This window comes from Elgaria multicarinata, chromosome 4 (assembly GCF_023053635.1).
Source record: "Elgaria multicarinata webbii isolate HBS135686 ecotype San Diego chromosome 4, rElgMul1.1.pri, whole genome shotgun sequence".
Taxonomy (NCBI): Eukaryota; Metazoa; Chordata; class Lepidosauria; order Squamata; family Anguidae; genus Elgaria; species Elgaria multicarinata.
In genome coordinates this window covers 19318342-19331979 of record NC_086174.1, presented here as the reverse complement: position 1 = coordinate 19331979, position 13638 = coordinate 19318342, and the positions used below count along the sequence as shown (strand labels likewise).

The following is a 13638-nucleotide window of genomic DNA, read 5'->3' as shown; positions in this document are numbered from 1 at the left end:
GGGCCGAATAGAGAGGAACCAGTACCTCACGTGATTTGGAAGCTATACTTCTATTAATGCAGCCCAAAATAGCATTTGCTTTTCTTGCAGCCATATCGCACTGTTGGCTCATATTCAGCTTGTGATCTACAACAATTCCAAGATCTTTCTCATTTGTAGTATTGCTGAGCCAAGTGTCCCCCATCTTGTAACTGTGCATTTGGTTTCTATTCCCTAAATGTAGAACTTGGCATTTATCCCTATTAAATTTCATTCTGTTGTTTTCAGCCCAGCACTCCAGCCTATCAAGATCACTTTGAAGTTTGTTTCTGTCTTCCAGGGTATTAGCTATCCCACCCAATTTGGTGTCATCTGCAAATTTGATCAGCGTTCCCTGCACCTCCTCGTCCAAATCATTAATAAAAATGTTGAAGAGCACTGGGCCCAGGACTGAGCCCTGCGGCACCCCACTCGTTGCCTCTCCCCAGTTTGAGAAGGTTCCATTGATAAGTACTCTTTGAGTCCGATTCTGTAGCCAACTGTGGATCCACCTAATAGTTGTTCCATCTAGCCCACTTTTAGCTAGTTTGTTAATCAGAATGTCATGTGGTACTTTGTCAAAAGCTTTGCTGAAGTCAAGATATATGACATCCACAGCATTCCCACAGTCCACAAGGGAGGTTATCCTATCAAAAAATGAGATCAAATTAGTCTGACAGGATTTGTTCCTGACAAATCCATGTTGGCTTCTAGTAATCACTGCATTGATTTCAAGGTGTTTACAGATTGACTTCTTTATAATCTGCTCCAGAATTTTCCCAGGGATGGATGTCAGGCTGACTGGTCTGTAGTTCCCAGGTTCCTCCTTTTTGCCCTTTTTGAAGATAGGGACAACGTTAGCCCTCCTCCAGTCGTCCGGCACCTCACCCGTCTTCCATGATTTTGCAAAGATAATAGACAAAGGTTCTGAGAGTTCTTCCGCTAGCTCCTTCATTACTCTTGGATGCAGTTCATCGGGCCCTGGGGATTTGAACTCATTCAAGGAAATTAGGTGTTCTTTGACCATTTGTTTATCAATCTCAAACTGCAATCCTGCCCCCTCAACTTCTGCTTCATAGATCCGCTTTTGGGAGAAGACCGAGGCAAAGTAGGAATTGAGCACTTCAGCCTTTTGTTTGTCGTCTGTTATCAATTTGCCATCCTCATTAAGCAGTTGAACCACCATTTCTTTCCTCTGTCTTTTACTACTCACGTATCTGAAGAAAGCCTCTGAAGTCCTGAGCCACCCCGGATCTGGCAGCCTGAGCATGGAAATTGAGATCCCCTCCCACAGAACCATCATTCTAGGGGTCCTCAGTACCAAGTCTGAGAGCACTTTTGTCAGCTCAGACAGGGAGACTGAAGGGTGTGTGTGTGAGCAGTACACCAGCAGAATCGCTAATCTGTCCTGGGTACCTAACACAAGGTACAAACGCTCAAGAATGTCACTCACATGGACAGGAAGCCTAGAGAGGAAGATAGACTTCCTATTACAGCAGGCTGTCCTCCCTGATCCTCAAGTCAATATGGGTGCTGCACCAAGTACTCAGGAGGGCACAGCTGGGAGACATAAACCCCAGTTCAACCACCCAGGTGTCAATAATACCTACCAGGTCAGCCCTTTCATCCACAATTAAATCATGGGTGAGAGAGGTTTTGTTTTGGACCAACCTGGCATTCAGTAGCACTACAACAAAGGCTCTTCCAAACATCCTACTCTAGTTTTCCTAAACTGGTGACTCTTTCTGCAACTGTACTTGAGTAAGGTGACAAAATAATATGGTTGCAAGTTAATTATGCTTCCTCCTAACCTAGATCAGTTAAGAAAAATCTCTGGAAAGAAATGTCCTTCATCAGTTAAAAAAAATCTTCGTTAGAAAAATATCACTATTCTAAAATGGTAAGGCACCAACATTTAAGAAGTCTATGTACAATTAAGCAAGCAAGTATATTCCCATTTGGAAATCTTAAAAAAACACAACGATTTGGTTATTAAAAAACACAGTATGCCTTCCACATGCAGAAGACCTTTTAAAGCACAAATGTATAAAGACACAAAAAACCCACAGCAAATTACTTCAGAACATGTATGACTAGAATTTTATGAATGTGAGATTACTTTAGTAGTGTTAACAGAGCAATCTACTAAAGTTACTTATATTTATTGCAATACTTTTAACCATCCTTCATCCTTGTATACATCGGGATGGTGTACAAGAATATGAAACAATTGTCATAGACATATGAGAAAACTTATTTGAATTGCTCATTCTTTTGCAAAATCCCACGATGGAGGGTAGTGGCTACATTATGTGAGCTAGGAAGTTTCTGGTTCAAATTTCACTGTATAGCTGGCCTTAGGTGAGTCATTAACTTTCAGTTTTCCATCTGCAAAATCAGGATATTATTGCAGTGTGTTGTAAGCATTACAGAAATAATAGATATGAAACATTTCATACACTTGTAAAAGTGCTATATATAAACACTAAATTACTATTCTCTTAGCCTCGCTTCATACACACACACACAGTACAGGAATATTCACCTGCCTTACAAGGTTCTTGTAAAAATTGGTGAGAAAATATAGGCACAGTGCTTTGAACACTTCTGCAATGCACTTACTTGAATACCACCAAACCCAGTGGGAACCATTTTTTTTTTAAAAAGGGGGCAGATTGTGCTGTCAAGTTTAAGTCCTCTGCACACGAACTCCAAACACAATGGGATTTACTTAAGTGTAAAAAATACACAGGATAATTTATTATAAAAACTATTCTCTATTTTTCATAAAGCTTTTCATTTGGGGGGGTATGTTTTCTATTCAATTGAAATGTTTCAAGTGCTTATAAAACACTAGGGAAGATAATAGATTTAATACAGATTAGCGGAAAATGCACAAAATAGGGGCATTGCCCATCATAGATTTTGGATTTTTTCTCAAAGACTAACATGGCTTATGTGTAACTTACATTCTTGTTATATATAACATTTATCTCGTTAGAGTAAATGCAAGCAGTGAGGAGGGAATATCAGCCTTCCACTTATCTAAGGAGGTGGGAACGTATTAGGGAATGAAGGCTGTAGGTCGGGGAAAGCTGATTTAAGGCACAATCTTATGCATAGTTAGACAGAAGAAGATGGTGACCGCGGCGTGCTCGGACAACACGCAGCGCCGCCATTTTCAGATCGTGCTCCCAAGCGGCCCTGCAGTAATCCTTAGCTTCCGGCCATCACAAGGCATCGGGACGGTGGCCGGGAGGGTTCATTTCACTCAGAACGCGTTACGGAGAGGTCGCGGCTCCTACGGTGGCCGGCTTGGGACGCGGCGCGAGGATTGGCTGCGCGAGGCGTCACGGCTGCAGTTACCGGCGGCTGCTGATGTTGATGGCGGGAGATTGCAGCATGGCGGCCTCCACGGAGCCCTTTACATCCCCGCGGGAGGGCTGCTGGCCCGAGGGCTCGGGCGCCGAGAGCGGCTTCGTGCGCGCCGTGATGGCGCTGCCCACCAAGCCCGCCACCACCGTGCGGTTCTTCGAGCGCGGCGACTACTACACGGTGCACGGCGTGGATGCGATACTGGCGGCGGCGGAGGTCTTCAAGACGCGGGGGGTCATCCGGATGCTGGGTACAGGTGCGGGGCTTAGGGGGGCCTCTGGGAGTTGGGGGACTGGAGGGCAATGGGGGGCTGCTCAGGGTTCTCGGGGTTACCTGGGATTCGTTTAGGAGGCGTCCTCGGTGGAGTGGAGTGGGGAAACTTTAATGCTTTTCCTCCTTTAGGTTGGGGCTGGGCAGTAGAGCCCCTACTTCGCATGAAAAAAGTTCAATCTCCGGTATCTTCAGTGGATTTAGGGAAGTGGGTGCCAGTTCTATAGACCTCAACTCTCCAACCTTGTGTGTGTGTGTGTGTGTGTGTGTGTGTTCGTGGGCCACTTCAGGACTTTTGAAATGGCCAGGGGCACTTGTACAAAATGGCAGCCATGGGAGTGTGTGGGGGTCTAGAACTCAGAACTAAGCGCTACCTAAGAAGCCTCACTAGTCCAGCTGTAATTCTGTCCTCTCTCACCCTACCCTTGCCCGAGGTGGAAATCCACTCACTCAACCCATACACCCCACATTACAGATATAGAAAACACATACACACCTTCACTTTTCATGGTAAACAGATACAGAAAATATAAACTCACACAATCTCTCTCTCTCTCTCAGAGAGAGACTCAGACTTCCTCACAGTCTGACACAATAGCTGAACTGGACACACAGACACATGCGCAGACCCTGGGGAGGGGGTCTGAAGACTGACACCAACTCTTATACCTCACCTTAATATTAAAAATGGGGGGGGGAAATCATCTTGCTTCTCATACACCCCACCCATGTAACGTCATCTTCTTCATGAATGCAAACTCAAAAAAAACCCCCACCTATTAACGGCCAAAAGAACAAAGAGTCTTATGGCACATGAAAGACTTCACAAATTTATTCTGGCATAAGCTATAGTCCACTTCATCAGATGTAAGGAGTATTATGGGGAGTTTCAGGTTTATATGCAGTGCATATGGGGGCAGGGGAGAGTTGTAATTAGTGAGGTGTCACAAGACTCTTGGTTTTGCTGTAATAAACTAATAAGGTTACACTCAAGTGTTTATTAATTGTGCAACGCTTATGCATAACTACTCAAAAGTATGTACCGCTGTGTTCAATGGATTTTAAACCTAGGTAAAGGATTTCAGTCTAACAGCACAATGTTTATGCACGTCTATTAGAAAAAAATCCCATTCTATTCAATAAGAATTACTATCAGGTATGTATACATAAAAATGCAGCCTAAATCCTTCTTATTCCCTCACCCTTCCTTCCTTCAGGTTACTATATGGCATACAAATAATGCAATGAATAAAGAAACCTGGGCTAAAATGGTAAATGTACTTAGGGTGCACTCCTATGCATATTTAGATAGAAAAAAGTTCTATAGCTCTTAGCATGCTGGGAGTTGTAGGCCTTTTTTCTGTCTAAACGTGCATAGGAATGTACATTTACTTAATGGGGAGTTGGTGTATTGCTGTTTTCCTGCTGCAGTGGGTAGGAGGGTGTCCAGAAAGGGATAGTTGATTGGGCAGTGGGGACACCACTGCCATCACCAGTAGCTAAGTCAGCAAAAAGCTGAAAAAGACCACCATTTCAGATTCCTTGCCTACACTCACACACAACTTCCTGGGACCAAAAAGAAGGGCGTTGAAAATGAACCAGGAAGTCCCTTCTGCAGCTATGTGTTTACTCTACACTTCTCTTCATGGCCAAGTGTTGATCATAGCTGCGACTTAACTCATTGGCTAAACACACTAAAAGATGGTAGCAGGCTCATTTCTCACAACACATTTGAATGAAACAGTTGTCCATTTCTCACAAAATGATTGAAATACACCTGAGCCTTTCGTCTCATATCTCTGGTTTTATAAATGCTAAAAACACTTTTATTTGAAATCTGGAAATTAGAACTTCCTAGTGAGCCTCCTCAGGTCATGTGCTGGGGGCTGTAGCTCCATTAGTCCTGTGGTTAATCTGGTTATGACTATAAGGTTGTTAAGGAACTTGTTTACATCAGTAATTTGAAGATCAATGATGAATCAAACCTTTATTCTTTTTAATGACTTTCTCTTGGATTAATAATGAGAATAACCAGATATTTTCTCTCTAAATATCTGGTAATGTGTTGGAAGTTAAACTCTATTCCAGAGATAAGCAGAATTAGCAGCGGCTCTCAGTGTAGGATGCAGCAAAGACACAAATGAGGTTCAGGATTCTTTGTTTGGTTATAACAAAGCCTTTTTACTGGCATTTGAATAACTTAGTTACAGCAACACACACATACTCACAAACAATCATAACGGTTTTACACAGCAGCAGCATTACAGATGGAGAGGGAAAAGATGGAGAAACACAGGCATTTATATAGAGGAAAAACTGTACAGTCATGGAATCACTAATTGACTAATTGAAAAACATCTCCAGCCAATAATTCAATAATTGTCCAGCTGAGGCCTTGACATTTAGAAAATACATTTCTGCTGACTTCTTCATATTTCTTCAGGCCTCCAGGCACTTGTAAAACAGTGGTAAAAGTAAAACCAGATCCAATCCAGGATCCAACATAATGCTCATTATTAATCAGAGAAATGACTGACTTGATTGCATATTCATATTCTAGTCTTCCAGTGTATAACCCATTACTTGCCTGTATACAACAGGAAAGTTATACTTCGTATGAATTCTTGTATATGTATTCTGTCAAGTTCAGCTTTTGAAGCCAATGAGTCTTTCTTTTTATGGCTTGCAGGAAGTATAATTGGGCATGATGCCTTAGTTTAGGCACATTTGATTTCAATAAGAGCAATTTATGTACCCTATTATATAATAGGAATAACTTTCCTATTGAAAACAATAGGTTGAATCCTGGCTTTGTCATTTGTAGAGCAAACCCATTGAAATCAATGAGGCTTAAATTAGTCGGGACTTATGTCCTGTTTATCTCAGTGAATGACTAGGCCTAGAAATAACACAATGGGACTTAGGAGTGCTTAACTTGACTAGATCATATCTTTCCTTTGTAATGTGTCAACCGTATCCCATTGTCATCCTTTAGGAACCCGGAAACTTGAAAGTGTTGCACTTAGCAAGATGAATTTTGAATCTTTTTTGAGGGACTTGCTTCTGGTTCGTCAGTACAGAGCTGAGGTGTACAAGAACAAAGCTGGAAATAAATCCACCAAAGAGAGTGAGTGGAACTTGGCATACAAGGTACGTCTTCATCATAACCAGTTTTCCCCCCTCCTATTCACACATGTCTTCATCATAACCAGTTGGACTGAATATTGATATTAAAAGTATTTGTTGCTCTGATTGCAAACCTGTGAGTACTTTTCATCTGGCAATTAGACTTCTTGGAATCAGGCACATTCAGGAGTGTCTGGTGCTTCTCTGCAATCCATTATGTTGAAGGGTTCTGCTCTTTAATAATTGGAGGCACCTCATAGGGCTAGAAAAAATACTTCACTTCTGAGAGTCATTGAGTTGGTTCTCACATAACGAGAAGCCACTGAGGATGCATTTCCCCTCAGGGTTCCTCATTGTGGCTGCCATTTTGAAAATTCAAGCTGCAATGGGGGGTCGCAGCAGCTTGTTATTGTTGAAGGTGGGTTCTTGAGGTGGTTAATAAGCCACCCACAAACCTAAAACAGGCAACTGGGGAAATTCACACACTGGCTTCTCACGTGAACCAGGTCAGCATCAGTTTTTTAGGTACCAGGCCTGCTGAGGTTTGAATGAATATGTAAGATTATAGGAGACCAGGGCCTAGAGCTCTTGCCGAGATGGTAAATCTGTGCATATCGCTTTAGATCTGCAGGTGGGGCATTCTGTTCTGTACAAAAATGGTCCCTCCACATAGAAAACTAGCAGGCCAGGGAGGTTTTTTTTTTAAAATGTTTTAACGTTTTGTTATTTTAAATTGTTGTACACTGTCTCGATGGTTTTTTTTAAAAACAGATAAGGCGGGATATAAATGTTAATAAAAAATAAATGAATTTATGTAGGAAATTATTTATATAAAGAATAGAGATGTGAAGGTCTGGGAAAAACCTGAGGGAGTGGGTGGTTTTTTTGGAGCATTCAGGGGAATACCCCTCCACCCCATTTCCCCCGCCCCCTCAGGCCTTCCTATTTCTATTAAAGAACCATTCAGTCACGAGAGCCTCCACTTGCGGTCTGAAGTGGCACAGCCCAAACACAGGTTTATTCCTTCACTGCAAACTTGGCCTTGGAGTTTGTGCTTCTTCCAACCCTTAGCACTGCAGGGCATCCTACATGCTTGATTATAAAATGCAACAGGACACTTCCAAGAAAGTAAATAGCTTGGTTCATATGATGCAATTAATTGTTTGGGCCTTATTTAACTAATCTAATAGTTTGGGGCCTTGTTCAGCAAACCAAAACTGGTAGTGGGCAGGTTTGTACCCTCTGCTGGCTGGCTGGTGGCTAGTGCCTCCACCCTATAGCAAAGGAATCCCCCGTCCCCCACTGGCAGGAGGACAGCGTTTGGGCTTCAATCGGTGCTTGGCAAATGGGTTTAGAATCCCTCTGCCAAGCAGTGGTTATAGGAGTGTCCACATCTCCGCTTTTCCGCCATGCAGGGAAGATGATGGTGGATAATGCATGGCCTTCTGTTGATAGTTGGCTATGGGGCTGTGTCTCCTGTAGGAAAGAGAGGTGGGGTGCATGCGTGAACATCCTTCCAGACTTGGAGCTGGGGATGGGTTGGGAGTCACCGTGAAGCTGCCAGTATGATCCCTGCCCATCTCTGCAGCTTCAAAGGTGGAAGGAAATATTTTTGTCATGATTTCTAGAACAGGGGTGGGCAGAAGGTTAATCTCCAGATGTTTTGGATGTCTGTTCCCAGAAGCCTCTGCCAGCACGGCCAGTGGTCAAGAATGCTGGGAGTTAAAGCGCCAAACATCTAGAGATCTACTTTCTGCCCACTCCTCTAGAAGGCCATGTCACTCTCCAGCAGAAGAGCCCCATGGGCAAAATGCCACCCACAGGTGAACTAGATTCAACCCAGAAAGTACATGGTGATTGTGACATATTTCTTGGTGGAAGAGAAGATATGCAAGCTGACTGGGCCATACTGTCCCAATAGAAACACGCCACACATGGCACAAACAAATGGGCATTCACCAGAAAAGGTGAAGGGAGCAAAGGGATTTCCACCACCACCACCACCCTTAGTAGGGATGGGCAACCTCAGGTTCGGGGGCCAAATCTGGCCCTCCGAACTTCCCAGATGGCCACGCCCTCTTCCATTCGCCCCCCCCACTCCCCCCCCCCCCCGCTACCAGTTCTTTGGTGGTTTCCTGTTTTTTGTGCAGCTTTCTTCTTAATCTTCTTAGAGCTCCGGCTATTGGGCGGTATAGAAATGTAATTAATTAATAAATTAATTAATTAATTAATCTAAAAGGTTGAAATACCTCTCCTAAGCCATACCTACTGGCAGTAAGATCTTTAAACTATTATATGCTGGCGGATTTGGCCTTGCCCCCAGTGCCTTTGGCCCTGCCCGCCACTGGAATGTGGCTCCTAAGAGCTTCCAAGCAATTTAAATAGGTTGAAAGAATCAACCTTGCCCTAGAGGGATTTTGTTTCCTCCCTCTGTAGGATAAGGCTTGGCTCATTTGCCTTAGTGGGATAAGGCTTGGCTCGCTTGCTAGCATTTGCTCACTTGCCAGCATCATTTGCATTGCCAGGTATGTTGGCTGGATTGTGTCACTTATTATTTATTTATTTATTGACTGCATTTCTATACCTCTAAATAGCCGAAGCTCTCTGGGGGTTCACAAAAACTTCATTAGTGGGGAGAAATAGGAGGTCCTTACATAGAACCAGGAGGAATTGGAAGTCTGATCTTTGTTACCCTGTACAGATCTAGCCTCAAACTCCATTGTTACATTGCTGGTTACTCTGAGACCACTGTCCCAGGTATTACAGGGGAGGCCCTTCTTTGACGGTGAACCAAAAGCCGTTCACCAAAATTAATGGCTAGAAATTATTTCCTAGAACTATTTTGTAGTCTGGCAATTCCTGCGTTCTGATTGCTTGGACTTTTTAGTCACCCGCTGCGGTGTTGGTACGCTTGATTGGAAGCAATGCGTAGCGTAGTGTAATCTGACTGTTCGGGTAGTAATTTCAAAAGGTGTGATGCGGCTTAGGTGAAGAAAAATCCAGTTTGATCTTTTTGGCAGCGTAATTGCCGTATCTCTGTGTGTATTTAAGCTCTTCTATAATTCAAAATCACATCTCCTGCTCTGATTTTCTTTCATCAAATAGGGTTCTCCAGGGAACCTCGCCCAGTTTGAGGATATTCTCTTCGGCAACCACGATATGTCATCTTCCGTTGGTGTTGTGGGCATTAAGCTGCTCTCAGGGGATGGGCAGAAAGTTGTCGGTGTTGGGTTTGTGGATACTTTGTTGAGGAAACTGGAGGTGTGTGAGTTTCCAGATAACGATCAGTTTTCAAACCTCGAAGCGCTACTCGTTCAGATGGGACCCAAGGAATGTTTGTTCCCTATTGGAGAGGCTGCTGGAGATATGGAGAAACTGAGACAGGTAAGCCATGAAAGCTTTGGGGCTTGTAGACTTTATTTTACATAAACCTGAAATTGGGGTGGAGGAGAGAGGAATGCGCTGGAAGATTCCTTTTGAACTGGCCTGCAAGGTTTAATTGGCTTAAGGCACCAATCTGATGCCTGTTTAGACAGGAAAAAGTCCTACAACCTCCTGCATTCCCCAGACAGCATTTTCCCCTAGTTTTTTCTGGTCTCTCTCCCTCCCCACTGCAAGCCTACACACCTCTAGTGTGATCCTTGCAGTCAAAGATGGCTTTCTTCTCCTCCCTTCTCACACTTGCACACCCTCCCTTGCTGGTTCGGATTATGTTTGAATTAGGCAAAGCATAGTTACAGCCAGGGGCCTTACAGATACCAGCTTGGCTTCCTAGCCAGGTCTCTCTCTGCTCTTGCTGCCAATTCCACCCCCACCCCACCCCACCCTCCAGCATGTTCAGCAGGCTTCTGGAAGAGGCCACGGTTTCTCTATATTTGTACTGCCTTGTATGGAATACCTTAAGAAAAAAATAAATAAGAGCCTCTTCTCTTCTGTTTTTTTTTTTAAAAAAAAACTTCCCCCAAACTGCTGTGCAGGTGACACGACAAGCAGGCGTTTTTCCTGCTGCTTCTGTCCTCCTTCAGCCCTTTCTCCCATTCAGCCCTTTGGCAATCATAGGGGGTTCAAGGGAGGGCCGGGAGCTTGTGCCTGTCCTGCAGGAAGCTTTGGAAAAGGATCAAAACAGTGGGAGAAACACCTGCAGTTTCTTCCGACGAGCTGGGCAAGACTCTGCCTGCCTGTTGCAGCCCTCTGTGTCGTTGGCTAGAGGGAGAGGTGGGTCTTAAAAGCTTAGGGGGCCAGGAGTAACTAGGATTTCTCACACCATTTCTATCCTTCTCCAAAGCTTCCTGCAAGGGAGAAAAGACCCCGACTCTCCCTCCAGCCGGCACAGACGGTTCGAGGGAAGGGAGGGGTCTCTCCTGTTGTGCAGTGACTTGGATAAAGGAAGAAACAAGTAGAGAGAAATGCCTGCTGTTTCTTCTTTTAAGAACAAAAGGAGGAGAGCATTGAACACAGGTCAGAAAAAGGAGAAATGGGTTCTCAGGTTGCAAAATGTTTATTTTCACAAAGCTCCAATAAACATTTTGCATCCTGAGAACCTATTTCTCCTTTTTCTGACCTGTTTCTTCTTTTAGCTAAATGTGATCTCATTCACTCATCAGTCCGAGGCTACTGTGAGTTTCTCTCTCTCGCCAGGGGGCAAGAAGCCCTCACCCCTGGCGAGTGGGTGAGTAGAATGATCGGTGCCTTCGCATCAGAATTGGAGGTCATGGTTTGAACTGGTTTTCCTATTCCAATTTGGAGGCAAACTGTTAGCCGTGACTTGCATGATTCTGACGGGATAGCAAATGGTGGTTCACTTCCTGGTTCACAGCCAGGGAAGGGAATGGGCTGGAGCATTTCTGCCTTAAAATGTCTTTTCCTTGAATCCAGCTCACACAACCGAAGTTGGTTCAGTCTGTCTGTCTGTCTGTCTCTTTCTCTCTAAATGCCAGCCCTAGTTTATTAATGGGAACATAACAAGTTCATGAAAGTGAAATGAAATGTTGCCTTTCCTGGATGCACTTGGTGCAGCTTCACAAAATTAAAACATGCTGGAGGCATTTCCATGTAGCTCCTTCTCAGTAGCGGTAGGAGTAACAAAATACAGGGTTCTACAGCTTGCAATATTCAGTACAGGGTGAATGTGTGTCTTCACTGGCCTTGGCAGGCAGTTCTTCACTATCTATCTATCTATCTATCTATCTATCTATCTATCTATCTAGTATCATCATCTGAATAGAGCAGGGGTGCAGAACCTCAGCCCTGGGGCCCAAATCCAGCCCTCTAGGGTACCTCAGATGGCCATGGCCTTTCCCCCCCTGACCTTTGATTATTTGGTGGTTTCCCGGCTTTCATGCATTCCCCCCCTTCTGAAAGGTCGAAATGCCTGCCCTAAGGCCTAGTAACTGGCAGTAAGACCTTAAAGCTGCAATACGCTGGGATTTTTTTGGCATCGCCCCTTTTGCCTTTAGCCCCGCGCACCGCTGGAAAGCGGCCCCTGAGAGCTTCTCCAGCCCTTGGGCTGAAAGAGGTTCAACAACCCAGGAATAGAACTTTAAAAAGACTTCTCTGCATATACTGTGGATGTGGATGGAAGCCAGCTTTCATGCCATGGATTTCTTTTCAAGCTGCTCTGACTTTGTCACAGTGCACAGTCTAAACCAGCCTTCCTCAACCTGGGGCACTCCAGATGTGTTGGACTGCATCTCCCAGAATGCCCCAGCCAGAGCTGGCTGGGGCATTCTGGGAGTTGTAGTCCAACACATCTGGAGCGCCCCAGGTTGAGGAAGGCTGGTCTAAACCATGGACTGCAATTCGATAGAGGGCCTGTTCAGACAACATGCTAAGCTGTGATTAGGCCACTAACCCTTTTACAGTAAATGGTTAGTGAGAGGGTTTAAACCATGGTTACGTAGCCGCCATGGTTCGGAATGGTCAAACGGCATGCAAAGTCATGGTTCACGTGACATGCTAAGCCATAATGTTTAGCTCCAAATGCTTAACCAACGTGGCTTAATGTGTCTTCTGAACAGGGTCTTTTAAAGCTAAAAATTGTTCTTTGTATGCTAACAGTTTGTGGTTTAGGTAAACGTGGTGTGTTCTTGTGCTTTTTCTTAAATCGACTATAAGGTGCATCCAAATTGCCAGCAAACTTTATTTGGGCAAGTTGTTGCCACCCTTGATATGGATCAGTACAACGAAGGGCATAAAGATGCTAACACAAATACACAAGAGGAAGAGCAAAGCCTGACTTGGGGAAAATACTGTGTTCTATTCCTGCTTTGACTGATAAGAGTGACTGTAATTGGAGAGACGGTACTACTTACGTTTTTATTTATGCAGGTGGTTCAAAGAGGAGGGATTCTGATCACAGACAGGAAAAAGAACGAGTTTTTGGCAAAAGATATCGTTCAAGATCTCAACCGTTTGCTGAGATCAAGAAAGAAAGAACGTGTGTCTAGTGCAGCATTACCTGAAATGGACAAACAGGTGGGTCACTGAGCTGGAAGGGTGGGTGGGAAGTGTACCATAAAGGAGTGAAGCTTGTTAAGTTTTGATTTCAGTTGCATTTCTCTCCTTCAGTCTTCTCTTTGCTGCTTCTTTTTGGAAGGGGTGAAGTGGGAGATAAAATGTCCTTGTTTCTCCAGTATTGGTACCATCTGTCCATTCATCTTTATGTGTTTTTGGAATAATGTTTGGAATCTAGATCAGCATACAGGGTATGCTTCACAATCCTTTGTGGTGCCTCAAGCCTCAGTTACCTACAATTCCTCTCTGGGGATTACCTACGGTTCCTTTCTGGGGATTTTTTTTAATTGCGTCTTGAGAGTTTAATTCCATCAGGGGTGCAACTCTTAAGATGAT

The 13638-nt window shown here is 44.1% G+C and overlaps 1 protein-coding gene across 1 annotated transcript in view; it reads left to right on the top strand.

The window, feature by feature from the left end:
• Positions 1-3359: 3359 nt before the first annotated feature.
• MSH2 (mutS homolog 2) overlaps positions 3360-13638 on the top strand; it is an 87525-nt gene continuing 77246 nt past the window's right edge. Inside the window, exons 1-4 of the mRNA XM_063123885.1 lie at positions 3360-3649; positions 6659-6813; positions 9895-10173; positions 13117-13263. Coding sequence (XP_062979955.1) covers positions 3397-3649; positions 6659-6813; positions 9895-10173; positions 13117-13263 — 834 coding nt within the window. The 5' untranslated portion in view covers positions 3360-3396. The remainder of the gene's footprint in view (positions 3650-6658; positions 6814-9894; positions 10174-13116; positions 13264-13638) is intronic.